The following is a 25,868-nucleotide window of genomic DNA, read 5'->3' on the forward strand; positions in this document are numbered from 1 at the left end:
GACTCTTTCTCACAGCCCCATGGCCTGGCACCCAGACTTGGGGCTGGCACGCCGAGTCCTGAGTGAGATGCAGGTGTAAACGACCAACAAGATCACTCCTGAGCTGACCGTCAGCTTTGCCACCTGGGAAGGGACAGGCCAATGCTTGCCTTTCCCCAGCTTCCCGGGCATGAGTCACATGTAACTAGATAATGATGCAAATCACTGTCAACATTTCTAAGGCTTCATTCCAACGTCTCATGAAATGAGAGTGCAGAAAGCAACCTCTGAGACTTTCTGAGCCAGCCCCACCTCAGAGAAAGCCGAGGCACGGACAGGTGAGGTGACTCTCTCTGCTCCCCACTGCAGGCTGGTGACGGGGCAGGGACAGACCTTCTGGTTCTTTGTAGAGGGCTGTTTCTTAGCGTGTGATGTTTGAAGACTTTACCCCCCACCCCCACTCCCAGCCTAGTTATCACAGACTGATAAAACCAAAAAACTGGTCTGAACCTCAAAAAAAGAGAGACGAAGGAAGGAAGGAAAGAAGGAAGGACAGACATTGCCAAGCATAGTGCCCAGTGGACACAGGGAAAGGGAACCTTTTTCCTGCTTTACAGGCCTGGAATTCTGAGCTCTGTGGGGCTCACTGGGGAGTCCTTCCTCCATGTACATCCCTTTTCTACCCTGAAACTGAGCCCCAACACCCCCAAATCTCCAACAAAGCCTGGTGTCCATGTGAATTCACGACAGACCCAAGTCAAAACCAGGGAGGGAGGGAGGGTAGGAGGGAGGGTATAGCATTTCCCGCCGTGCCCCCTGTGTTTTGGGGTGGGTGTGGGGAGGAGGCAGGCTTCCAGAAACAAGGAGGTGGCAGCAAGGATCCTATCATCGCCCTGGTTCCGCCTTTTCTTCTAATGGCCTCAAACCGCCAAGTGGCTGTGACGCGCGCATTTGAAACCCTTTTATGGAAAGTGCCATACCCTTTTCTGCTCCCATCACTTAAAATAATGAGTTAGCCGCACTTGTATTAGTCTGTCTTTCAAGTGGATTAAATTCACGGTCTCGTTCTCCTGCAGTCTCGCAGGCTTTGGCCTGGCTGTCTGAATCTCCAGATTAGACTGATGAGCACATGCCAGACGGCAATGAAACGCAATTACCTAGGCAAACTTTTGAAGGATTTGAGCCCTGGGGCACAGGCTGTTTACGAAAGACGAACAGCACCGTTTGTACTGAGCAGGACCAGTTGCCTCCGTCTTTTTGAGTTCTGGATCCTGCCTGCCACTGGACTCCGGGCAGGATTTCTCGGGGCCAGATAACATCAGGCTTCTGTCCACACCTCTGTACCTCAGGGTCTCTGCTGTTTTTTTTCAACAAGAAAATGCAAGTACCAACAAAAACCTATTATAACATCTCCTTTTGTGCTCACGGACTCTCTGTCTCTCATTGGTTTATTTACTTATTTATTTATTTTTTTGTATTGTGTACCACCCCAAAAAAGGCAGCGAGAAATCATCCTATAGCCGGCCTGGCGCTGCAACAACATCTTTGGAAACGAACAACCTCTCTAATAAACAGGAACTTCCCGTCTTTGGAAAAAAAAAAAATTGAAAAACCAGCAAACCAGTCTCAACAACACGTCCGAAGTACTTTCCCCTTGACTGGAACAAAAGAGGCGTCTGAGGAGCTGAGGGGATAGGAGGCGAAGAAAGCGAAAGGGAGGGTTGACCAAGAGGGTGACAAGTGGCCTCCCCTCCACCCCAACACACCGATGGCCCAGGGTCTGTTAATTTTTCAGACAGACGGGTGGGCCGGCACAGGAGGGTTGGAATGTCCTTCGTCCACCAGCTGAAGACCATAAGGCGACACCACCCAGGGGGACGGGATGGGGGTGACTCAACACTTGTCGTCTGTCGTAGGCTCAGAGCGAAGCCATCAAGGTGGCAGCAGTGAAATGTCTCAGTGCTGGGGGACAGGAGGCCCCCGAGGCCGGCAACGGCCCGTTGGGGAAAGAAGCTCGGTTACAGGTGGGCGGGGAGGAGGGCCACCAAGGTCAAGAGTGAACTCCGAAATATGGATCTGAAAACTGCCAGGACCAGGAGGAATCAGGAATGGTTTTAGGGAAGGAGGCGACACAGGGACACACCTGAGCCTGGGGGGAGGGGCGGAGCACAGGTGTGTGGGGGGAGGCAGCAGTGAGGTCGGGGGAGGGAGCGCCAAGGAAGCAGCGGATAAACGGCCTATTCTTCCTTTGGGGTCCACGTCTCTCATTAAAAGTGTAAAACCAGGTTCAGGTGTTTGGGAGACAGCGTCAGGTGAGCTGAGGAGCAAGGCAGATGGGAAGGAAAGACGGTGACACAAGAGAGTCCGGCCTGGGGCAGCCAAAGGAAGCGTAGCTCACCAGCTTTAGCTAACAGAAGGCTCTAGAAGGTAATGGGGTCAGGAGGTCAAGAAGCACAGCAACTTCCCACCTTCTTCCTTGTCACAGAAGTGAAGGGAAAGGGGCGACTATGTTGTCGCCTGGTGGGACCACCTGGGCTCCCTCCCCCGGGCTCCCTCCCCCAGGCTCCCGGCTGGGCTCTGGGAGGAGGAGGAAGGGTAAGCCACAGAACCAAGAGGAAGCAAGGCTCTGCCCCAGCACTGGTGCTTTGGGAGGGAGGAAGTCACTGGGGGCAGAACTGTTTGGAATTGAGATTAAAACGTGTCCGTCACCAGTTGTGACCTGCTGTCCTGAGAGCAAGAGAAATCTTCCTCAGTGACTCCCCCCTCATCCCTTACCCTGGAGCTCTGGGCTAGGGTCGTGGGGGTCCGGAGAAGTGGAGACACAGCTCCCGCTGGCCCGAAACTTTGAGGCGAGCCTGTGGCTCTCGGAACCATGAGTGGAGATGGGGAGGAGAGGGCAGGTGCCCGGGGGCTCGGGGATGCTTGGAGAGCGTCTCGTCGGTCGGTTTCGAGGTCTGGATGATCTCAAGGCACAGAGGGAAAGCTTGGGTCCTCATGGCCAGGAGCCCACGAGAGGGTGGCAGCAATGTGCACCCTGTTGGGTAACGAACGGGGCGAGACGTGGGGAGATGGTGGAGGGCCAGCCCCCGACCGATGGGCCCGGGAGCAGAGATGGGCCAGCTGATGATCATCGGAGGGGAGAAGCTGTCCCGGAGGAGAGGGAGCAGAGAAGTGTCCTGAAGAACGGGGTGGGTGTTTAAGAGGCCAGAGGAGGAGTCCCATAAGGCAGGTGTCACAGAGACATCCGTGCTCCAGCCACCCTCCCCAACCCCGCCCCGGGTCTGCTCCCCGTTTCAGAGCACGGATGGCTCAGGAGAGATGGAAACCTCGAGGCCCAGAGAAAGGCAGAGGCCTGGCTGGCGAAGGAGCCAGGAAAGCACTGGTTAAAGTGGTCTCAGTGGGAGCAGTTTTGGTTTCTGTATCGGGTCCTCCTTGGCCATCGGATGGCCTGAGGGGGCCACGTCGGCTTCCTCAGCCACCACCCTCCAGAGTGGCCTCAAAGAGGAGGCTCTGTGGCGCCCACCCTGGCCTCCCGGAAGGCCACGGTCTTAACAGTGATGCCACCTCCCAACGGCCCGGGGTCTTGGCACGTGCTGTCGCTCAGGGTCACACAGAAGGGGTTCGACCCCAAGCAGGAGGGAGCCGGAGGCCCCCAGATTTTCTGTCCCCTCTTGCTGCTCCCCACACCTCCGTCCGCTGCCTCCTGGAAGGTGGTCCTGGGGGAGGCCGGCTGATGGGCGCAGAGGGAGACCAGGGCCGCTGAGTTCAAAGTGATTTGCTCTGAAGTCCCGGGTCTCAGATAAAATAAGCAGCGTGCACATTTTCCGGGCTGTGTCTGGGGCCGAGGCTGTGAGTCAGCAGTGGGACTTGGCCCTTGAGCCGTTTTTCGGAGGTGAAAGGGTGGGGACTGCCTGTTTCTCCTGGAGGAGGACAAGCAGGGCCGAGTGACCACTGGCACCTAAGTGCGTCCCTGCTCAGGTAAGAGCCTTGCTTACGGAGGGGGATGCGGAGGGGTTCGCCGAGCTACTCAAGCCCCCAAGACATGCCAGTTCCACGCGGGGGGAGTCACTAGGTGCTAGCGTGGCGCCTCCTGTGGGCGCCTGGCAGCAAAGGGTAGCTTTCACAACGCCTGGAAACTCTTTCCTTGATTTTTATCCCAAGGGCCACCACACCGTGCAGTCCCACGCAAAGCAAGTCATTTCAGGGTGGCTTTGACTGAATGATGATCACTCACAGCCATCAGCCTTGAGGGCTCCTGACCTGGACCCAGAGAAGGCCCTGCCCGCTGGCTGCCTCGGGTCAGGGTCTCTGGAGAGCTGGATTTGCAGAGGGTCCAAAGATGTACGTGCTGGCGGCCTGCTGTGTTCTCTGTGCCGATAAGAAGGGACAGGAGGGCCAGAGCGGGGACAGAACAGTTTGCTAGGTCATCAGTGAATAATCACTCAGAGCTGGGGAAAGCCCTCTCCTGCCTACCCCAGTCACTAAGATGTCAGCAGTGGAAGGGAAAAAAACAAGAAGAGAAAAACCTTTCCTGCACAGACCCTGTTCGTGTGGAAAAAGCTCAGATTCCGGCCCTGGGGTGGGGGCTATAGCCACCCCCACCCACACACCTCCCTTCTGTTCCACTGTGTGGCTCGACCCCCCTTGATGACTGTGGGTTTTTTTCTCCAACAGGCCCTGAGCTTCTTGTTTTGCAGTGGGAAATTCGCCTTCATAAGAGGGCTACTGTTGGTATTGTTTGTTTGTTTTGAATTTCCAAAAATAAGGAAAAGTTTATAAAATTGGGGGGGGGGTGGGCAGGGGAGACGGGGAAGGAGAGGGCAAGAGAGGCAGCTGACCCCAGCATTTCCCAGTCTCGCCTTGGCTTCTCCCTGGCCCCCAGATCCCACTGCCCCCCCCCGCCCCTCCCTGTTCTGAACGTGAAAAATAAGCAGCCTGAGCCGCCTTGACTGGAGATGTGTCTAACAAGGCCCTCATTGTCTCAGACAGGTGTGAGATTGGACTTGATCTGAGGCCAACACCTCCAGTCCCGGAGCCAGCTCCGTGAGCCGAAAACATGCACCAGCCCTCCAGTAATACCACTGCAGCCAGCCAGAGTCTCAACAATTTAAGGCTTAACACACACAACATAAATCAGCGGAGGATGGACCAGCCGACCGGCAGCTTCTTGGGTGGATGCCTGCAGACAGTCTGCAGATCAGACCCTGCCTGTTTGGGTTATTTGAGACCTTTTTTTTGGGGGGGGGGGTAATATAAAGATGAGAAACTGGGTGGAGCAGTGCGCAGGCACACTGGTGTTTGCCCTATCTTGTTCCAACAGCCCCTCTTTCACATAAGTGCTGTTTTGCAGGGACTCCTTGGGAAGGTTCCCTTTGCTGTAGCCAAATACCAGGAATGTGTTCAAGCCGGAGAGGACGGGCAGGAAAGCTAAGCCCGTGGGCACAGGAGCTGGCTGTGTGATAATCGGCGAGTCGCTTAACCTCTCTGGGCTCCCAGGGCCTCCTCGAGCTAATGAGGGCGCTGGCCATCTCGTTCGGGTCCAGCTTTCTAGGATTCCCTCGTCTCCATGGTCAGAAGTTCACGGTCACTGTAAAAACTGTCCAAATCAGGGGAAATCCGGACCCTGGGGGATAGTTTGCGACACCGCTGAATGCCATGTTTCCGAGCGGGTCTGATCCTCTGAGTAAGAAAAGGCCACGTCACAGCATTACCTTCCCTGCCTCCTTCTCTGGCCTGTTCTTTAGAAACCTGTGGTCCTCAGACCATGCAAGGCTGAAGCCCCAGGGGGCTGCGGTCAAGACAGGACAAGAGCCGTGGGGTGCAGGAGCTGAAGATGTGCTAGTTAGCGCAGGGCCTCAAGGTGCCAGGGTAGCTTTTTTTTTTTTTTTAAATTTTAAAGATTTTATTTATTTATGAGAGAGACACAGGCAGAGGGAGAAGCAGGCTCCCTGCGGGGAGCCCGATGTGGGACTCCATCCTGGGACCCCAGGATCACGCCCTGAGCTGAAAGCAGACGCTCTACCACTGAGCCACCCAGGCGTCCCCCGGGGTCTCTCTTTGGCAGAAGCTGGCAGCGGGACTGTCACTGAGCACCAGGCCCCCAGCCGGGCTCCCCCAGCTGTGGCTGCCGGCCACCCCGCTGCGCTCGCACACCTGTCTGCGGGCCTCCCCGTGGCCCGCCAGCCCAAGCCGCCAGCAGGCTTTCAAGGCCCGGGCCTGTGGGTGGAATCGGCCCAGGGAGGTATTTACTTAAAATCACACAGGAAGGTGAAACTCGGTTCAAAGAAATCCTTTTGTAGATGGTTCATTAAAAACGCCAAAGAGGCTGACCCTTCACATTCTCTGAATGTGTCCGATTCATGCAAGTAAGGGCCGGGTCAGGGTTCATCTGTGGCTGCTGCCCACGTCGGCCCTGTGGTCGGGGAGTGTCCTGTCAGCCCCTCTGCAGCTGTGTGCTGTCCCCCGGGGAGCTGGGCTGAGAAGGACAGAGGTGATGGCCTTGATGTGGGTACTCTGTCCTTGCCTTTTAGGGAAGCCCCGACTCCTTACACGTGGACTTTCAGCATTTTGAAAATGGAGGCGTAAAGAAGTGTGTGACACAGAATCCAACCATGGGGGCCCATGATCCCTCGAGGAGACAGCCCACTTCTAGGAAGTGGCCTTGGAAGACAGCGCACGATTACACGTCCTCATGAGCATTCCATAGGGATGGCAGAGACTGTATCCTGAGGCCCCCTCCAAGGCAGGGACAGGATGCACCAGTGGCATGAGCCCTGCACCAGGAGTCCCAGGATGGGGAGTTCAGGTCTGCCTCCAACTGGGCCAATCCCTGTCCTGCCCCGGGCCTCCGGTGGCTCATGAGGGAAAGGAGGGCCTTTGAGCAAAGATGCATAAGGTCCCTTTCAACTCTAACAGTTCACCATTCCCATGTGATCTTTGGGGAGCAGTGGTTGTGGGCTCTCCCACTGGGAGTTCACCCAAGGAAACGGCACTTGACTGACGGCGCTTCTATAAAACCACTGTGGGGCTACTGTCCTCCTGCGGGACAAGGAGACCCTGGAGGTGATGCTGTGTGGCTCATCTGGCAGGACGGACGGATTGTAACACCCTGGTGAGACACCACCGCCACCAACGCAGGTACAATGCTAGCAGTGAGGGCAGCCCAGGTGGTTCAGCGGCTTGGTGCCCGCCTTCAGCCCAAGGCGTGATCCTGGGGTCCCAGGATTGAGTCCCACGTCAGGCTCCCTGCATGGAGCCTGCTTCTCCCTCTGCCCGTGTCTCTGTCTCCTCTCTCTCTCTCTCTCTCTCTCTCTCTCTCTGTATCTCTCATGAATAAATAAATAAAATCTAAAAAAAAAAAAAACCAACAATGCTAGCAATGAGAGTAAAACGAATAACAGCAACCATTTATTGTGTGCAGTGTACCAGGCTCTATGCTAAATACTTGACGGAAATATATCTCAAGCCTCGCAGCAGGCCCCTGCGGTAATGGGAGAAAATCCATGCAACTGCTCACTGCGTGCCAGGCATCCAGGGCATATTCCTATTAACTCACTTACGTTCCCAGCTCTCCAGTGAGTCAGGTACCGTCATCACCGTGCCCATCGTACAGATGGGGAGCAGTGGTGCAAAGGACTTCAGTCATTTTGCCAAGGTCCTATAATTATCCAAGCAGCCCGGCCTGGGATTTGAATTCCAAAGTCCATACCCATAGCTATTACTGTCAATTGATAGCTCCAGCTTCTGCTTTCCTCAGAAAGTGCATTCTGGGGGCTCTCCTGTTTTTCTGAATCCCTTCTGATGATAAGGTGGGAGAAGCAGCCATATCCTGACTCATGGGATGGATGGACAGAAGAACGGGCATTGTCTTGACATCATCTCCAGGCCACTGTATCTCCCTCTGAGGGAGCCATGAATGACCAGGGAGAAAGTTTGAAAAATACGAGAAACTCCTTACAGACCTTCTAATGTATCTCCCCCTACGAACCCCCTCCCCCAAGGCGTGAAAGAATCAAATGAGGAATTCGGGAAGAGATTCTGGAATAAGAGTAACAAGATTTCCTCTCCCTTCCACCTGAATTGGCCATCTGTAATTTTGCACAAATTCAATTTTAAAGTCATGCTTTGTAATTTGTGGAAAATCATATTAAATTAAACAGATCCACGTCTGGGCAATGACTTCTCTCATTTAGCAACATATGGTGCCTCAGAACGCCCGATCCCACAGCAAAAATATTACAAAAAAAAAAAAAAAAAGGTGGCCTTTTAATCACAGGCAATAGAGTAGAGGTGTTCTCGGACATCCCTACTGGCTTCCCTGAGAATGTTAGGCATGACCGTTAATCTCTAAGAGCTGCAGTATCCAGAATTATGGAATGTTAGCATTTAAGACGATGTCTCTAACCGCTTAGATGGGGGGACCCGGACTGGCAGTCAAGGGAACAGTGGCCCTGGCCACGCGGTGGCTCTAGGCCCGCGCAGGTGCAGCAGGCAGGGCCTTCAGGACCGTGTCGTGCACCTCGAGGGGTGGCAGGCGGTGGGGATTAAATGAACACACATCGGTCCTTTCTGTAACTGTGAGCTCTAACTATTTTGTTCCTGCCTTTGGTAAACGCGTGAACCGGGCGATGTCCTTGTCATGATTTGCTGCAGTGAACTGCTCCAAGAACACCCCAGTGTAGACACCATCACAAACATACACTGCAGGTTCAAAACCGGGGTGGGTGGTGGTGAATAACTGCACGTTTCAAACACTTGGTGCTTTCACCCCGAAGATACCAGCCCTCTCGTTCCAGCGACAGAAGCATGGCTGAAAATGCAGGCAATGACAGTTCTACACAGCCAGCAATTTACCACGTCATACGGATGACGATGAACAGACCCCCAGAGAAGCGATCTAAATAAACCACTTAACTGGCAGAAATGCCAAGTCGAGCCCTTGCGCTTGTGCTGACTTTTACAGATATTTTAATAACTTTATCATGTAATTTGCCATCCAATCTTGCAGAGAGATGCGCTAATGGAGTGCAAGTGGCCACACAGCGCCATAACCCCATGAGACTTAATAAAAACAACCCGGTTTGCTTCCCTTGTATGTATGACCTGCGACTCCAAAAAGTGCAATCACTAGCCAGATGATTCCCACCTCCCTTTTTACCTTGAGATGTTCTTTCACCCCCTCGCCATACTCTTGCAAGTAAGTGTATATAAGCAGCCGTCCCAAAGATGGAAGGGGGGATTGGCACAACCTCAGCTATCTGGGCCTTGGATCTGGCCTCGGGCTGATGAGTCAGATTGAACAGATCAAGCTGTAAGTAAAGAGATGTCCTCTGCGGCCACCAGCAAGTCATAGACCTGGGAGCTTTAACTGTCAGATGGGTGAGCTGCTCACACGCAGGGTGGTGCCGATGCACAGGCCTTCCCTAGGGATGCTCTGCCTTTACGATACCACTGGTGGTCACAACCAAACCCCAGAGCTGAAGGATCACAGGGCCTCCTCCCCCAATCCTCCCAAAAGGACTGAGCTCACCACCACAGTGACCCAAACCCTGTTAACCGCACGGATCACCCTGACCTATGCATGCGGAGACTCAGCAACCTTGGGTGGAAGGACCAAGATGATGAGCCGCAAGGAGCACCAGGTCAGTCTGTGGTGTGCGTTTTAAAGCTCAGGTTTTGGGGCCACCCAGTAGCCATCAGGTGACGTGAGCTGCACCGGACGGTCCTCTAGCACCCCTCCCCCCTCTCGTTCACACTTCCTCCAGTTGGAAAAACGGAGAAGATTGGGAAAAATTCTCTCCGTCTTACAGAGAATCACCTTTACAAAAAAGGGAGTAAACTCTGGCTGTTGATCACAATTGGAAGATGTCTTTCAAAAATTTGAAACTATCTTTGGAATGTTCTAGACTCTACATATGACCCTAAGACGTTGTGAATAATGATGGTGCCCAGCACTGTGGCACTTGAGCCTGTGTCTGGAGGAAATGACCCTCTTCTCCGCCCAATATCTCGTTTGGGGACTGGGGTGTCCGATACAGTTTTGTCCTGAAAATGCTGACTTCTTTCAAACATAAATATATGATCCCGTGCCTCGTAGGGCAGCCGGAACTGGCTAATACTCAATCTGAAGACTTCCCATAGCTTGATAATTAAAATTTGACTGGAGAAGAAGTAGTACCTTCCCCCTTTTCTCCCCTTGTCAACCCTCTGTTTTCTGTGTGCACAAAGAAACAAAATAAACACGATTGGCCAATGTTTGTTTTTAGGGTGAGTTCTATACTATTCCTTAAAAAAATTATTTTATTTACTGCGGTTGGTAACTGAATCTCTGGTATCAAAACATAAAATGTTCTGCCAAAAGGAGATTATGGAAGAAAGGCCTATGGATAGAAACTGGGTTTGTCAGTGAAGATTTCATTTACAGGCGTTTTGCAATCCGTACCTTTAATCTCCGTAACAATTGGGCTGTTCTACTGCTTTGGAGGTGATTGTTCAATAATAAGAAAGCTCCTGTGGGGCTAAGGCTTTTTTTTTTTTTTTAAAGATTTTATTTATTTATTCATAAGACACACACACACACACACAGAGGCAGAGACACAGGCAGAGGGAGAAGCAGGCCCCATGCAGGGAGCCTGACGTGGGACTCGATCCCGGGTCTCCAGGATCACACCCTGGGCCAAAGGCAGGTGCTAAACCACTGAGCCACCCCGGCTGCCCCTGGGGCTAAGGCTTTGAACATAAAATGCAAAGATATAAAAAACAAGGAAGCACAAAGGTGGCTCTCGGAGAAGCCCCCTGCCTCTGTACACTTTCCCCCAAAGGCCTGGCAGCGGTGCCCTGAGGGCCCAGGGAGCATGAGGAAAGACTGATGTCACTAGGGTTCCTCAGCATTATTTAACTCCTACATGTTGACTTTTTGCAGAGCCCTAAGACATATAACTGAATTGCAGTGGGCCTGCGTTTCAGCTCCATGATGCGAGGAAAAATAATGCAAATGAGTAAAACCAACTCATTTTGGGGAACCACCACTTACGAGAAAGCACAGTAGCTTTCTAGAGGGGGCCTTGCCTTCCTCCGGGCATGTATCGTTTGTTCCTCCCGTGGTAGGATCTTTTGGTAAACTTTGACACGACTTTATGGCCATAGTCAAAGTTTCTTTTTTAAATATCCAAATTTGAAAGGCTATCTTGGGGTGATTTGTAAATTTGGGATTATGAGGTAGGTATGCAAAGCGAATCACCAGCCTTTCAAAATGGGTGTCCGGTCAACCATGCCTTGCCATAAAGCCATTTTTAAAAAGGCATCTTGTCCACAACGGCAGTGACATGCCGAGCCCCGGGGAGGTCAAATTCTTGAGTCCATCCCAACTGGCTGACTTCCTGTCACCTTCTGGGCCTATGCTTACCACCATCCACCATGTCATGAGCTGCTGCGGGGCTGCTTTGCTCCCATGACATAGGGCAGAGGGCCCCCTTTCCCTATCCAGCCCTGCTGCACAGACGCTCTAGAAAATGTTAAGAGATATCTGATGTCCTCTAGGAAAAAAAAAATCATACATTTCCCTGCCTGGGAAATAAAAATACCATGATACCGAGTTCCAGCAAGGATGGGCTGAAGTGTTGGTAGCCCGAAGAGGTGACTGAGGCATTCAGCGCAAGACACCGAGTCCATACCTACCTGCCCATAATAATACCTGTTCTGGGTTAGGGGGGACAGAGGGAAGTTATTTCTAGACTCCCCAGCTGCCTTCTATCCTTTCTACCTTGGGAGAATGGGTAGAAGGTTGGCCCCTCCAAAAGGGGTGTCCAGGTTCTGACCCATGGAGGTGTAAATGTGACCTTCTCTGGAGAAACAACCTGCGGGTGCCATTCAGTGAGAAGAGATGAGAGTCTTCTGGTTTATCTGGGTGGGGCCTAAATCCAATGGCACGTGTCCTTATAAGACACAGAAGAGGGGATGACATAGACGAAAAGGCCATGACAAGATGGAAGTAGAGATAGGAACGATGCAGCCACAAGCCAAGGGATGCCTGGAGGCACCGAAGGCTGGAAGGACACTTCCCTAGGGTATTCAGAGGGAGCACGGCCCTGCCCACCCCTTGATTTTGGACTCTGGCCTTCAGAACACGAGATCAGGAATTTCTGTGGTTTTAAGCCACCAAGTTGCAGCAGCCACAGGAAACGGAGACGTTTGGTTTGGGGATGCGGAGCTTACCAGCTAAGAGTTGTTAGTGGTAACCTCGGGCTGGCTCTACGGCTCACCATTTCATGCTTCGCAGTGGTGCGAGGATCCAAGAATTAACTGTTACTCCTATTTTGCAGGTGGAGACACCTAGGCTTTAGGAGGTTACGTCCCCTGCCAGAAGTCCTATGGCAGTACGTGGTGGGGGCCAGGTAGGGGCCAAGGTGGCCTGCCTATGGAGCCTTCACTCTTAGCCACCCTGCGCTTTCCGGGACATTCGGTTTTCAAGCTTAGCTCTCCTGCCGATTAACCCATCGCTATCAAGTGAAGCCTCCAACTGCAGTTTTATTAAAAACTGACTCTTCTGAACAAAACCTTTGTTGGCGTGTGTGCGCTCCCACACGTGCGCGCCGGCCCACAGATGACAAGAATGAGGGGAAAGTTCAGAACGTATCGAATCCTCAGAAGGAATATTTTATCATTGAGATCAAAGCCCTAAAGTGAACTGTTCTTTCTTGTAATGGGAAAAGATGTCCACAAGGCATTACCAACATGCTCTGGAAAACACGGTCTGGTCACCTTGAACGACATCCACGAAAACGTTTGGTGTGAAAATGCAGGCCCGCTAAAATGTGGTTTATGATGACTAGGGTGCTGACAGCCGGCCAGGCTGGCGGCTCCTTTGAAGGGCTGGTTTATTAAGTACTTAGCTGTGCGGTGCTTGTAAATAAATACAGGGCAGGCAGTTGAGCAGTGCCGTTCAAGGGGGTTCTGCGTCGGTAGCGATGCCGCTCCACCAACAGAGTGCAGACCGCTCACGTAAGGCTGGCTGCCCCTCCAAGGAGTGGGTGGAGGGCAGGGGTGATAGGCACAGTGCAGTCGTAGCAGACTCAAGCCACAAGGGCACAAAGGGTGCAGAGGCTCTAGGACCTTTTTTTCAAGGAGAAAACCAAGAGTTAGCTTTCTTCCCATCCTACTTTCTCCTTTTCCAAATGTCTATGACGCAATTCGTTAGTATGAGCTCTTCAACCTTTCCTGAAACCTAGAGTTTACATTGCACCAGTAACAAGAATACAGAAAACCTGAACCGGGTTCTCGATTCCTGCCTTCGGAGGGCTTCTAGCTCCATGAACTTCGACCGCCCACCTGCTTGGGAGAAGCAGGGACAGGACACAGCGGTGGCGCCCATCGGCTTGCTCCCGCCCCGCGCGTTAGCTCTTCATCGTGGGCCCATTCCACTCTTTCCTTTTTCCCTCCCTTCCTGCCCTTCTTGCACTTATTTATTTATTTTTTATTCATGGGGATACCTGATTCAGGCTGGATTTCAATCGTGTGAAGATTTTGTTGTAAACCTTGAAAGGCTCTCAAATTCTCCTATACCTAGATAAGAGTTATTTTTAAATCATTCACTTTTCACGTTTACAGCGTGCCTTCTAAGTTGACTCCTAGCACCCTATTTCACTTTGTTGTGTAACCATTAAATGACCACTTACAGGTTTATACGTGCAAAGTTCTGGTGGTTTTGCCTTTTAAGATTTTATTTATTCATGAGAGACACACAGAGAGAGGCAGAGACATGGGCAGAGAGAGTAGCAGGCTTCCTGTGGGGACCCTACGTGGGACTTGGTCCCAGGACCCTGGGATCATGCCCTGAGCCGAAGGCAGTCGCTCAACCACTGAGCCACCCACGTGCCCCAAATTTCTGGTGTTTGACGGTAAGGCCCCATCCCCACTTTGATTTTCAACTTCTAGAAGAAGAACGAAGAAGAGAGAAAGAGACAGAGAAGAAGAAGTAGAGAAAAGTGCTATGCAGTTGGATATTTCACCCCCAAGGCTGGAAAGGGGATTTGTCTCTCCTCCTACAGGGAAGTGGAGAGGCTTTTTTTCCCCTTTTTGTCAATGCAGCTGGTAAACACTGACATAAGTAACCCTGTTTAATAGCTGAGAACAAAGTCAATTCATATCTCCAAAAAGCTTCACAGACAATAGTACCAGAGAACATAGTCTTTCCAAAGTAACTTCAACCTTCCGGGAAACACTATCAACACAAAAATCACTGGAATTACTAAAACTCAGGAGGTGAATTGGAAATGTCATGCTCTCTACTGCCTGACCGTACTCTCAAAGCGAGGCACCCACACTCCTCAAGGCTCATCAGAGGTTGCCTGGATTTGGACATTAAGAAGGCTCTGGTCCCACTGGACCCCAAGAGAGACTCCTCCATGCAGGAAGGCCAGGCTGTTGCCCTGGTAAAGCAGAGAGAGGGTGGCTGGGAAGCCCTCCTCCTCCCCCTCGTCCCTCATTCCCTCATGCTAGAGATGCATTATTCTGAGTTTTCTTTTGTCCTCAAGTTGCAAAACAAATGTACCTCTCCCCCCCCCCCCCGCCACACACACACACCGGTCAAAAAAAGACAGCTTATCGAGGTGCCCGCCACAGACTCTGGCCCTAAGGTTCTCATTATTAGCGACATCTACAGAACACATCCAACACAGTCCTGCCAAGTGAACGTCCGGCCCAGGACTGCTCCCATCTCCCCTTTGACGATCGGGATTCTTCTTGACACTGGTCAGCCCTGTGTCTAATCGATCCTCGATCCAAGAGAACCTGCCACCCCGTCAGCCCTGGCTCTGTAGCCAGAAAGGTCTGGGTTTGGGTCCAAGTCTGTCACTCATGCTCTTGGAGATTCTGGGCAGTTGTTAGCTTCTGAGGTTCAGTTGCTCTGTCTATAAACCACAGCGCAGGATTGTGGTGAGAGCGGAATAATGTATACAAAAGGCCTGACCTGTGTCAAGATACACCATAACCGGTCCAGTGAAAGAGTTAAGCCTCACGCCTGGGAGTTTATGGCAACGTACGCAAGAACAACAAAACTGGCCTCTTTGTACAGTTTTGACAGTTTTCTGCATCAGCAAATATTTGGTGTCCTCCCCAGAAAGGAAGGGGTTATGCAGCCTTAAATGTGGTTCATCATTTTTGGTAAATCAAGAGGCAAATTCTTCAAATGACTTGCTGGGGTTGCCTGGAGCCATCTCTAAGGGAGCATGTGTGACCGATCCAGCATCAGCGACTTCATCTCGCTGGGATCTGTGCTGGTCCCATCTTTTAAAAGGACACGTGTCCATTTTCCCTCCCACGACTGAACAAGAACCCTAAGACTGGCCTGGAGAAGTTCGCGATGACGTCCCAAACGAGTCACGTAGCCATGACAAAATGACTTTCTATTCAATTTTAGGAGCTGGTAAAGGAGGAAGTTGATATTAACCTCAGCCCTTTTAATAGTTAAAACCTCAACAAATAAACAGTGGTTTGGTGGCATGGCAACCTGCCCCCCTTCCCTCTTCCCTTGCTTCAGATAATTTGAGATGCCTATTCTGAGGGATTCTCGAGCACATCTGATTCTAGATAAATAAAGGCGTTTTTCTGGATCTGTGATTTCCTAGTGCCAGAGTTCAAGGAGCAGACATAGCTCTTCAGATGAGGTCCCAGCCTCTCTGTCACCCCACGATCCCTCCAAAGCCCCAGCTGCTGACGTTTCCCGGTGCTGAAAACACTCACACACCTGTACGGCACCGCTGAAGAATTGCCGTGACCACCTCTGGGATATTTTTCTTACAACGATGACTGCCATTTCAAAGAGAGCCATAAACACATGCTGGATTTTTATATAAAGCATCTTCTTAAGTATAATATGGAGTCTCTAGAGCTAAGCCAGGAAAATAGGCATTTTCCTACTTGTCAAGAACAAAATGAAGGTTCTGGCTGAAAGAGACTTTACTCTTATCCCTGTTAACTTTCTAATTTCAGGGGGAAAAAATCCCTAGGGTCTACTCAAAACATGACTAGGGTATTAAAAAAAAACATTTTTCTTATAGAAAATAAAAAAAAAGAAAGAAAAAGGAAAAGTAGTTTTACAACATGAATGTATCCTGGGTAGTTATTTTTAAAAAGTTCCTCCAATTTTACAAGTGAAGGACTGAAGAGCAAATCATATTTTGGAAAGAAAGAGCTTCAGCAATATAGTTAACACATTCTTTAGAGTAGCAACCAAACCTCTAGGGCACTCTAAAAGCAAGTTATTATTACTTACATGTTGCAGAAGTAAAAAGTTTTTAAAAGGAACAAGAAAGGGGAGAGGCTCTGTGTTAAACCTGATACTCTGCTAAGCATACAGTATTCCAAAGAGCCGAAGAATGCCCGTCCGGCCTTGGTAATGTCTCCACCCGAGAGCTGCTGGCGGCCCAGGACAAGAATTCACTTACCACCCTCCCCCTCTTCTTTTGGGGAAAAAGAGCCTATCTGACCAGGAGGCAAATCAGATCTGATTCATTCCTCACCAAAACTGTCCACCACGAAGCCAACTTAAAGGGTGACCATTGCAACTTGCCACCCTGCATCTTCCCTTGCTTTTAAAGATGCTTAATAGTTTGGGTTCCAATACCAGCAGAGCGAGAGGAAAAACCCTTTCTCAGCCCAGTAGGATAAATTGTCAGTTATGGGCTGAGACCATAAGAAAACAGGAGTCTTCCCTCTGATGTTACGAATGGAGGTCTGAGGATGGCATAAATTAATTTCAGTGGCCCCGCACACAGGATCAGGGGATCGCCTTCTAGAATTTGTTCTGTTCGGAAGGAAAGGACCATTTCACTCCTCACTCATCCCTCTCACTTAACGTGCCATTCGATCGGATTTACCGTACACGCTTGCATTCTGGCATTAAAAAAAAAATCAATATGCATGTCTCGAACAAGTATTCATGATAAGCACCACAAAACTGATGATCTCAAGGAGGCCTTTCCCTAAATACGCCGAAGATGCATCTGCAGATGAGAGCTAACCCGCCCAAATCAAGCTTTACGTTTCTGGGGACAAAGGGGCCACCCTTCAGATGGACCACTTAGCAGCTGTGTGCCTGCTATCTGACAGGAAGTCTTGTCTGGAAACTTTCCATTCAAATAACTGAACCTCCCCCAGACGCAGAACTAGGAGAGCTCAAGGCATGAGCCATCAAACTCTGTGCAAGGGTGCTTGCTTGCCTTTCCAGAGCCCCCCAAAAGCATATGCTAACCCCCAAAGCGAGCGACTGGTCCCAAAACCTTAGAGAACTCAGGACCGGGACATGTCCCACGATAGGACCCGCACAGAGAAATCGCCTGGGGAAGCTAATTTCTGCGGTCCCAGAGGGCAAGTAGCATGTCCCTGGCTGGCCACCTGCCCTCTCCCCCAGATGTGTTGCTTATCTCTCCCTTTGAGTTAGACAAGCCCGCTGCTTGGAGAATCTCACTGTGACCATATCGTACGCAGCTGCGTCCTGCCCAGCACAGAGAAAACAACTGGATTTCAGAAATTCGAAATGGTATCGCAGAGCAAATCATCATAGACAAGAGTGGCTTCTATGGTGCAAATGAACTGTGCGTCTTCTCTCATTTGGCACAGCATGTTTTATGCAATTATTGCATTTTACCCTGTTTTTGCAATTGCTGGCTAAACCCAGGTATGTGGGTATCGGGAGGGGGGGCCCACCTGCATTCTTTATTGATTGCAAATTTATTTATTGTAACTAATACCTTTGATGTGATGGCATCCAGGCTATCGTAGTATTTCTTTATATTTAAAAAAAAAACATATAGATACAAACCCCACAAATAATTGAAGGCAATAAGAACTTGAAATGTCCTGACTTTCACCTTGCTTGGTGTGTGTGTGTGTTCAAGCCTCATGGGTAGGTAGGAAAACAGCATAGCCAAAGATAACTCAAAAAATTCAAGATATTATCTACACATAGATATCTATCTCTCCATATCCTAGGTGCCAGTGCCTCTCGATCTGGGGATCTCATTACGGTGCAGATCTGACTCAGTAGGTCTGGGGCGGGCCAGAGACTCTGCTGTCTAACCAGCTCCCCCAGGCTGCTGGGCCGAGGACCACCCGTTGAGCAAGGAGCAGAAGCCAGGATGGGTCTGGGGGGTGTGGCCCGAGGGCGAGGCGGGAAGCGGGCTCCCTCCAGGTACTTACCCTGCATCTGACTCTGAGGCTGAGGGTTAAAGGCAGTGGAGTGGTTCAAGGAGGCCCGAGGGTTGGGTGTGGGGGCTGGGTGGTGTGGGCTGACCCTCATGGCTGTTCGCCGCAGCTGCTCCAGTTCACTGAGCCGCTCAGAAAAGGACAAGCTCCCGGGCTTGGTCTGATCATCTAGTTTCTGACGATGTCCTATTGTGGGGAGGGGGGTGGGGGGTGGGAAGGGGAGAGGGAGGCAAGGAAGGAGGGAGGGAAAAGATCAGAAAATGTATTGTGGATTTGCTAAAAGTCGGGGTTCTCTTGTCTTGCCCCTCCCTGCCCCCTCACCCCCAACGTGGATTTGCTGGAGATTGGTGCACGTGGCTGGCTCCCAGGGGAGATCCAGGGCCACTGACCCCACAGCAGCCGGGGCTCCCTTTCATCACAGGCCACGGGGTGCTGCCCCAGCCTGCGCCCCATCTCCCCAAGCCTCTGCGCCCGTCCCCGCGGGGCAAGAATGCAGCGGGTATACGGGGATCGTGGTGGTGTAAGGTCGGGAGTGAGGGAAGGTGCATTAATTGTTGGCACTTGGCCACGCACTGCGGGCTGAGCTAGGGCAGCCAGGAAAGGTGCCCTCCCTGTGGCATCAGAACAGCCGCTCCTCACTGCAGACCCGGCCACGGGCAGCAAAGTGGGCCGCCCGGCTTAGCGCACGCCCCGTCCAACAGGAAATGAGGTGTGGCTGCAAACCCACAGTCCTGGGGGACTAGATGCAGGGCATGGGCAGCCCCTCGGCCCCTCTTCGCTCCCTCTCCTCGAAAGCTTTTCACGAGCATCCTTCAGCATTCTTCCCCGAAGCCCGCTTCCCGCCCCCCGTGTACCCTCTAGGAGGGGGTTGACAGGAAGGTGTAGCCAGGGCCTCATCTGGAACCTAGAGGTTGTGCCAGCAGACTGGATGAGCTTCCCCCAGGGGCTCAGCAATCCAGGGTGGACAGTTGGGCCACTCAGCTGTCCGTATAGACAGTAAGTATCCTTGCCGTGTTCCCCCTGCAGTGAGCAGAGGCCAGTCCCATGGGACAGGCCGGGAGGGCTGGGCCTCCTGTTTGCTCCCTTTATCCCCCCAACAAGATGGCTTTAAACTGGAGACTCAAGGCCTGCCAAGCAGAACCCAGGCTCAGGATGTACGGATAGAGCCACCATCCTCAGAGGATAGGCCCCTGCTCCTTCCTCACCTCTGTGGTTCGAATAAAGGCTCATTGACCAATTTCACACACCCGTCCCGCGCCCCCTCCCACCCCCCATCGTCAGTCAGGTGGCCTCCAAACAACATTGGAGGAGCAGCCTGCCTGTTGCCACCATCAAGGGCCCTTTCACATGCCCTGCCCCAGACCTCAGTTAGAAAGAGGATCCCTGGACTCCACTCCCCGCCAGCCCGGGGTGGGAGAAGTAGATTGCAGCCCAGCTCCCAGTCGCTACAATTACAAAATTAAATTTTATAACTTATATTATGGTTCCAAATCTCCGTGGCTTGCCGTTTCTTCCCGCTGCCAGGCCCCTTGGCACAGTTGACACTGTCTCAAATTCCACACCAAAAAAAAGGACCCACTATATTGCAGTGATTTTTATCATGAACAAGACCTGGTCGGCTCCGAAATGAAGAGAACGACTTAAGCATAGTATTTGTGTAGTTCAAATGCAATGCTCCCTCTTTTCATGTGTCACCAAGGCAAATCTAGACTCTGATTCAGCCCTGCAGCCCACAACACTCGACCTAAACACAAACAGCCTGAGTCACACAGGGCCAGCACACAAGTGAGAGGCCTCTTACCGACTGAGTATTTTAAGCACCGGCCTCGTGGGCGAAAGGCCATAGGGCCAGGTCCTGGAACAACCCCTGTCACCCCTTTCCCTCAGAAGTGGGAAACTGTCTTTTTCTAGAACATTCTATTTCAGTCGATCATGGTGTAACCGTGGTGCCTCTGGAATCCTCCTTCCTCTTATCTTGGTGGCAGATTCTTAGCTTTCTGATGACTTAGGCTGAAAAATCTGGTATTCTTGCAGCACAAACAATTCCAACGCAAAAGCCACGCAAGGCATGGCAATTCAGCCTTTTAAATGCCTCGCACGACCTAATGGCTGGTATTAGGAGTTGAGCGGAGAAGAAGGCAGGAAAAATGATTCTGGAGGCTTCTACTTGCCCCAGAAAGAATGCCGGCTGGCGAAGTAATGGTGCAGAGGCTTCCAGCAGGTTTTGTACCCATTTCAAAACTTCACATTCCTTGGGCACCCAGTGGCATTTTTAAAGAACACCGTGTCAAGGACAGTGGGTGATCCAGGAGAATGATGTGTGTGAGGTCATTCTAAATGCAAACACTCGGCATTTTCAGGTCTACGGTCGGGCTTTGAGGAAAGGCTGCCAATTGTGTCTGTCTCGGCCACCAAGATCGGGGACCCCGTGCCACCAAAAAAATGGAGCGAGAGTTAAGTCATTTTAGGTAAGCCACTACCGTGGCCGGGCACAACGTGCGATTATTATTATTAATTTATTTGTATTAGTCTCCTCTCGTTGCTCACATGTTTTAAAAAAAAATGTTTTAACATGTGAGCAATTTCTGTACCAGCTGACACCTGCCAAAATCGTAGTCATTTACAGAGATTAGCTGATGACTGCCTGCTTTAGCAGGAATGTTCAGGCATAACTTTCAGAGAAAACAATTCTTCACTCTGAGCTATTTCCTAAGCCCTGGGAGTCGGGAGGCTGAGTTGAATGCTTGGAGGAGCGGGGGAAGCATGCACTCCACACCCTCCCCACATGTGATCCTGGCAGTAAGTAAGAGTGTTATTGTCTCTGCAGGGAATCTTGAACCCCTTCCTCACCGAGGTGCTGGAACCCGGCTGTAACACCCAGGCACGGGGGGGGGGGGGGGTGAGGTGGGGAATAAAAAGCATTATCATATTAAAGGTGTGGTTCGGATGCATTTATAAGCTAGATCAAAAGAACACCTCATTCTTCTTTTCTGAGGCCATCAGATTTCATGGGCCAAAGAGCAATATTTTGTACGAAATACAGAAGCTTCCGATATAAACTTTCAAGCTGGGGGAAAATGAATGCTTTATGTCTCCGGTTTCCTGTATCTGTGTGCAATTAAAATGTCAATTTGCCCCCTAGATTTTAAATACAGGAGTATGGGAAATGTCCACTATCAAACTCACTTTTCTTCCTTCTTGCTGAGCACTGGGCTTCAGAGGGCAGCAGGGAATTCAACGCTGGATCAAATCTAGTAGACTTACAATGCAGCCCTAAACGTTTGCGTGTCGGCAGCCTGGCTTTCTGAACACGCTGGAAGCCAACTGAGAATGTTGACACAGTGGTCCTTAAAATAGTGGCTACCAAGAGACTTCATACTAGGACATCTTAATGAATCTTGACCAGAGTTGAAAACGATGCTAAATTGTGTTTCTCTACTACCACTCCCACATTTTGAGAAAAGTCTTCGCTTAGGATTTTATTATAAATGCAGAGTCATAAAAAAACCGAAAGGAAAAAAAAAAGAAGAAAAAGAAATTAATCCCATCTGTTAAATTTTACTTCTTCAATTCCAAAGACATATGTCCCGTAGTTTGCTGGGCTGGCTGCCCACAAGGCATCCCTAAATGTTATGATATCTGTGATGGATAATGAGGCCAGCTTTCAATTTTCTGCTATAAAAACTAGACTGAGGAGGTATGCATATCTCATCCATAGCTGAACTGTCTTTTTCAAAAAACCACTCACTGCTGAACTGTGAAATATGCCGTATGCTCCTCTATCAGAGAAAGGAGGTATGGCTAAATTGTCACCTTTCCCTGGAAAATTCTGGCCAGAGAGAATAATTTTACGGCGGTTTGTTAGTCCATGTTTCTGGTACGGGCTTACGACTTGTCTTGATAGATTCTCAGCAGAAAACGTAGGGAGGTGTAGACTAAAAGCATGGTCATGATGCGCAGTTGAGGAAAACGTATGCAAAACGACAATACCAAGAAGATACCTGCGTGTGTGCGTGTGTGTGTCCATCTCCATTTGTAGCTTAACATCCTTAACATTGTGATTCTTCGTAAAAGCATACGTGTATTCCAAAAGATGCCTGCCAATCAATCTGATACTAACAACAAAGATCTGGATTAAAAAAACATGGATTGTCCACCCCCCCCCCCCGCAACCCTTAATTTGCTACCGCCTTGGGAAACTGATGTGTGCAGAGAACAGCTCATTTCTTCCTGGTACAACAGTCTCAACTCCAGGTCATTAAAGTCCCGAGGACAGGAAAGTAATCCTACTGAATGTGAATGTGATCCTTCCTTAAAGCAACTCCTAGGTAATGAAATAAATCTTCTTAACTGCAAACCTATCTGTCTGCTGGCTAATTTAACGTTGGGCAGCGCTATCCCATCGTGTATATCACAATATAAAATACGGCATATGATATCTATGCCACTCTCTTATATATTAGAATATATATCAGATATATACACACACATATATATGTTTATATATTGCCTAATGGTATATAAACTTTGGTAGCCTAACTTTTCCCTCCAGCCTCTTCCCTTATTACTAAACTAGGAGATCCGTACAAAGTTAGAGTACTTCAGAGCTGGAGAAGAGCTGGAGAAATCAGCCTTGTGTTTTAACCCACGCGTGAGAAGTGAAGTTCAGAGAGGTTATGTCATTTGTCTAATCTCACACAGCCAATCAGGAAAAAGAAGGCAGGCCCTAAAATACATCCACTCCCTCACCCCACCCTCTGCCCCCTGCAATCTCGCTCAATGCAACTATAGATACCAATCTCTGTGCGCCCCCAGTGAGTAGAGAGGAGAGGTGTGCACTGTTAGGTAGTTCGAGGTCACGGGGCCCCCAGAGCGCCATAAGGATTTGCATTTGACGATCCCACCTCTATTCCCAGCTTGCACTTAGAGCTAGAGACGTATTGTGACCTATAGTAGAGGGTGACATCTCACACACCTGAACGAGCATCCGAATTACGGGTCTGCCTCGGTAGGTCTGGGGTGAGGTCTGAGAATTTAGATTCTAATAAGGCCCAAGTGATGCCGATGCTGCTGGTCGGGGACTATACCCCGGGGATTTGAGTGAGTCTTCCCGATGGTACATGTGTCTTCAGTGAGCTTCTCATTTGCCCTGAGCTAGACACGAACACCCCAAATACACCAGAACCGTGTTTAGACTATGTGTCCACGAGCACCGAGTGCTGGCCTTGTTTTGGTGACAACTATGAGGTGGTCTTTTTCTTAATCTTTTAACTCTTCAATGTATGCAGAGCAGCTGAAAATGCCAAGGGTCTGCCTGACAGATGGCAGGCGTTGACCGTCTCTCTCCCACCATCACTGGGATGAGTCAGTGAGTCACTGTGGCTGTACTTGGGCTGGTCTGTAAGGGGAGCCCAGAATTTTCAAGTGGGAAAGTAACTCTTGCCCAGCCATGTAAGGAAGGGCTTTTTTTTTTTAATTTTTTTTTTAATTTATGATAGCCACAGAGAGAGAGAGAGAGAGAGAGGCAGAGACACAGGCAGAGGGAGAAGCAGGCTCCATGCACCGGGAGCCCGACGTGGGATTCGATCCCGGGTCTCCAGGATCGCGCCCTGGGCCAAAGGCAGGCGCCAAACCGCTGCGCCGCCCAGGGATCCCGTAAGGAAGGGCTTTGAGGAAGAGCAGGGAAGGTTGATGAGGAGACTGTTCCATCCCAGTTGAGACTTCTGGGTGCCCACAGGGACGGGGGTGCTAATGCAGGCGCTCTCATCCTTCCCTCCCCTAGAGAAACAACATGGCACCAGGGAAACGTGGCTACCAGTCTGCATGTTAAGAATCTCCATTATAAATCTGCCTTTTCCACCCAACTTTCCTGCGGACAAGAGCAAGTCTCTTCATCACCCAGCCTCCTTATCTGAAAGCCTGGAATTAAAGGACTAAGACGGATTACTCCGAGGGGCTCTAAAAGCATTCACAGCAATTATATCTGCAGCAATTAGCTACTCAACTGGTTCTCGTTGGACGCCTCCAAGCACAGGCTTTCTTGAACAACTTCATATGACGTTAGGACTTTCAAAGGTTTCTTTCTGTCTTTTTTTTTTTTTTTTCTGCCAGACACCTGGCCCGTGGGAGCCAGTCCCAGGCTCAACTGTCAAACTGGCCTTTAGAGCTCGAGCTTGGATCTAGGGTTCTACCCTCCGGTGTGCTGGTGGTCAGCAGCTTTGCACAACACCTCCTGACACTTGCGTCTCCCTCATTCTCCTGCTGTTTTGTCAGTGGCCTTTCAGAGAGTTACTGGCAACCTAGGACATAAGTCTTCCTGGGTCCTCTCCTCCCTCCCCTTAAGCCTTCACTGAGCCTTTCTTACTGAGCCATCCTACTTACTGGGGCATCACATTCTGGGTTTCGGCCCCTTCCTCATTATCGTCGAAAGGCTACATCCAGAGGCAATGGGCCATTAGATTCACCTCAAGACCTCCTAGCAAGTGTCAGGGGTGGCAGCTATAGGAAGAAAGCCAGTCTGCTGAACTTTACTCTAGGGTCTCACTTTCCTGCTTTTCTGATTGGATAGAAAATAATGACAGTAGGGGAGCCTGGGGGGGGGCTCAGTCAGTTGAGCATCTGACTCTTGGTTTAGGCTCAGGTCATGATCTCAGGGTTGTGGGATCAAGCCCTGCATCAGGCTCTGTGCTCAGTGCAGAGTCTGCTTGAGATTCTCTTTCTCCCTCTGCCCCACTGCCTGCCCTGGCTTGTGTGCATGTGAACGCTCTCTCTCTCTCTCTCTTAAATAAATAAGGAAATAGAAATCTTAAAAAAAAAAAGGAATGATACTTTTTGATCCCCTGCCCATCGCCTCTCATCAGCAGCAAGAGCAGCGTAAGTCTGAGGTTAATGCTCATCACCCTGCCTGTACAGTGGTCCACTCCCCCTCACCCACGCACCTTGGGCAGGTGCCCTCCTCCCTTCTACACATGGATAATCACACTGAGCCAGTGGAGAAGAGTCCATCAGGATGCTGCTTCTTCCGAGGTAATGTGTTTCAACATACTTAGGGATCTACAGACACGATACTCTACCCCAGGAGAATCGCCAACGGGGACATGCCTTTGGTTGGAAAGAGTTTTGGTTCTCTTGCAGGTGGCAGTAGGTAAGCGAGTGACCACAAGTCTGGTTGTACGTGGGGCTTCCCTATCCTGGGGCTTCCCAAACCATGGTCCTGCCTGGCCCCTCACGTGGCACAAAGCACATGTTGTAGAGGCCAGGCTGGCATTTTGTTAAGCCTGCTCTCTAAGGTGAATACTCCCTATTTTGAAGCTAGAAGGCAGACAGTCTGAATCCCCCACTTTGCTCCAGCCACACCGGCCACCTTGCTATAAGTCCTATAGGTCTGCCTCAGGGCCTTAGTACCTGCTATTTCTTCTGCCCGGAACACCCTCCTCCCAGATATCTGTGGACCATATATCCACCCTCACCTTTAAGTATTTGCTTCAATTTCATCTTCTCCCTTAGGAATTCCCCAACACTCTAGTTTAAATGACAAACTGCCAATCCAGCCACTCCTCAGCCCTTTTGCTTCGGTTGTCTCCACGGTACTTATTAATATTACTTGTGGTCTGTCCACCCACTGGGCTGTAAGCCCCACGAAGGTGTGGGGTTTTGCCTCTTTTCTTCACCTATGGGTGCATCTGGCA

At 50.6% G+C, this 25,868-nt stretch overlaps 1 protein-coding gene across 2 annotated transcripts in view; it reads right to left on the reverse strand.

Moving 5' to 3' along the window:
• RUNX1 (RUNX family transcription factor 1) overlaps nucleotides 1-25,868 on the reverse strand; it is a 249,654-nt gene that overhangs the window by 20,893 nt on the left and 202,893 nt on the right. Inside the window, exon 6 of one of the 2 annotated variants that reach the window (XM_055313393.1) lies at nucleotides 18,175-18,366. The exons of the other annotated variant lie outside the window; for it this stretch is intronic. Within the exon in view, the coding sequence (XP_055169368.1) occupies nucleotides 18,175-18,366 (192 nt within the window). The remainder of the gene's footprint in view (nucleotides 1-18,174; nucleotides 18,367-25,868) is intronic. 2 annotated transcript variants of the gene reach the window in all.

The sequence above is a fragment of the Nyctereutes procyonoides genome, unplaced genomic scaffold (genome assembly GCF_905146905.1).
Source record: "Nyctereutes procyonoides isolate TBG_1078 unplaced genomic scaffold, NYPRO_anot_genome, whole genome shotgun sequence".
Classification (NCBI taxonomy): domain Eukaryota; kingdom Metazoa; phylum Chordata; class Mammalia; order Carnivora; family Canidae; genus Nyctereutes; species Nyctereutes procyonoides.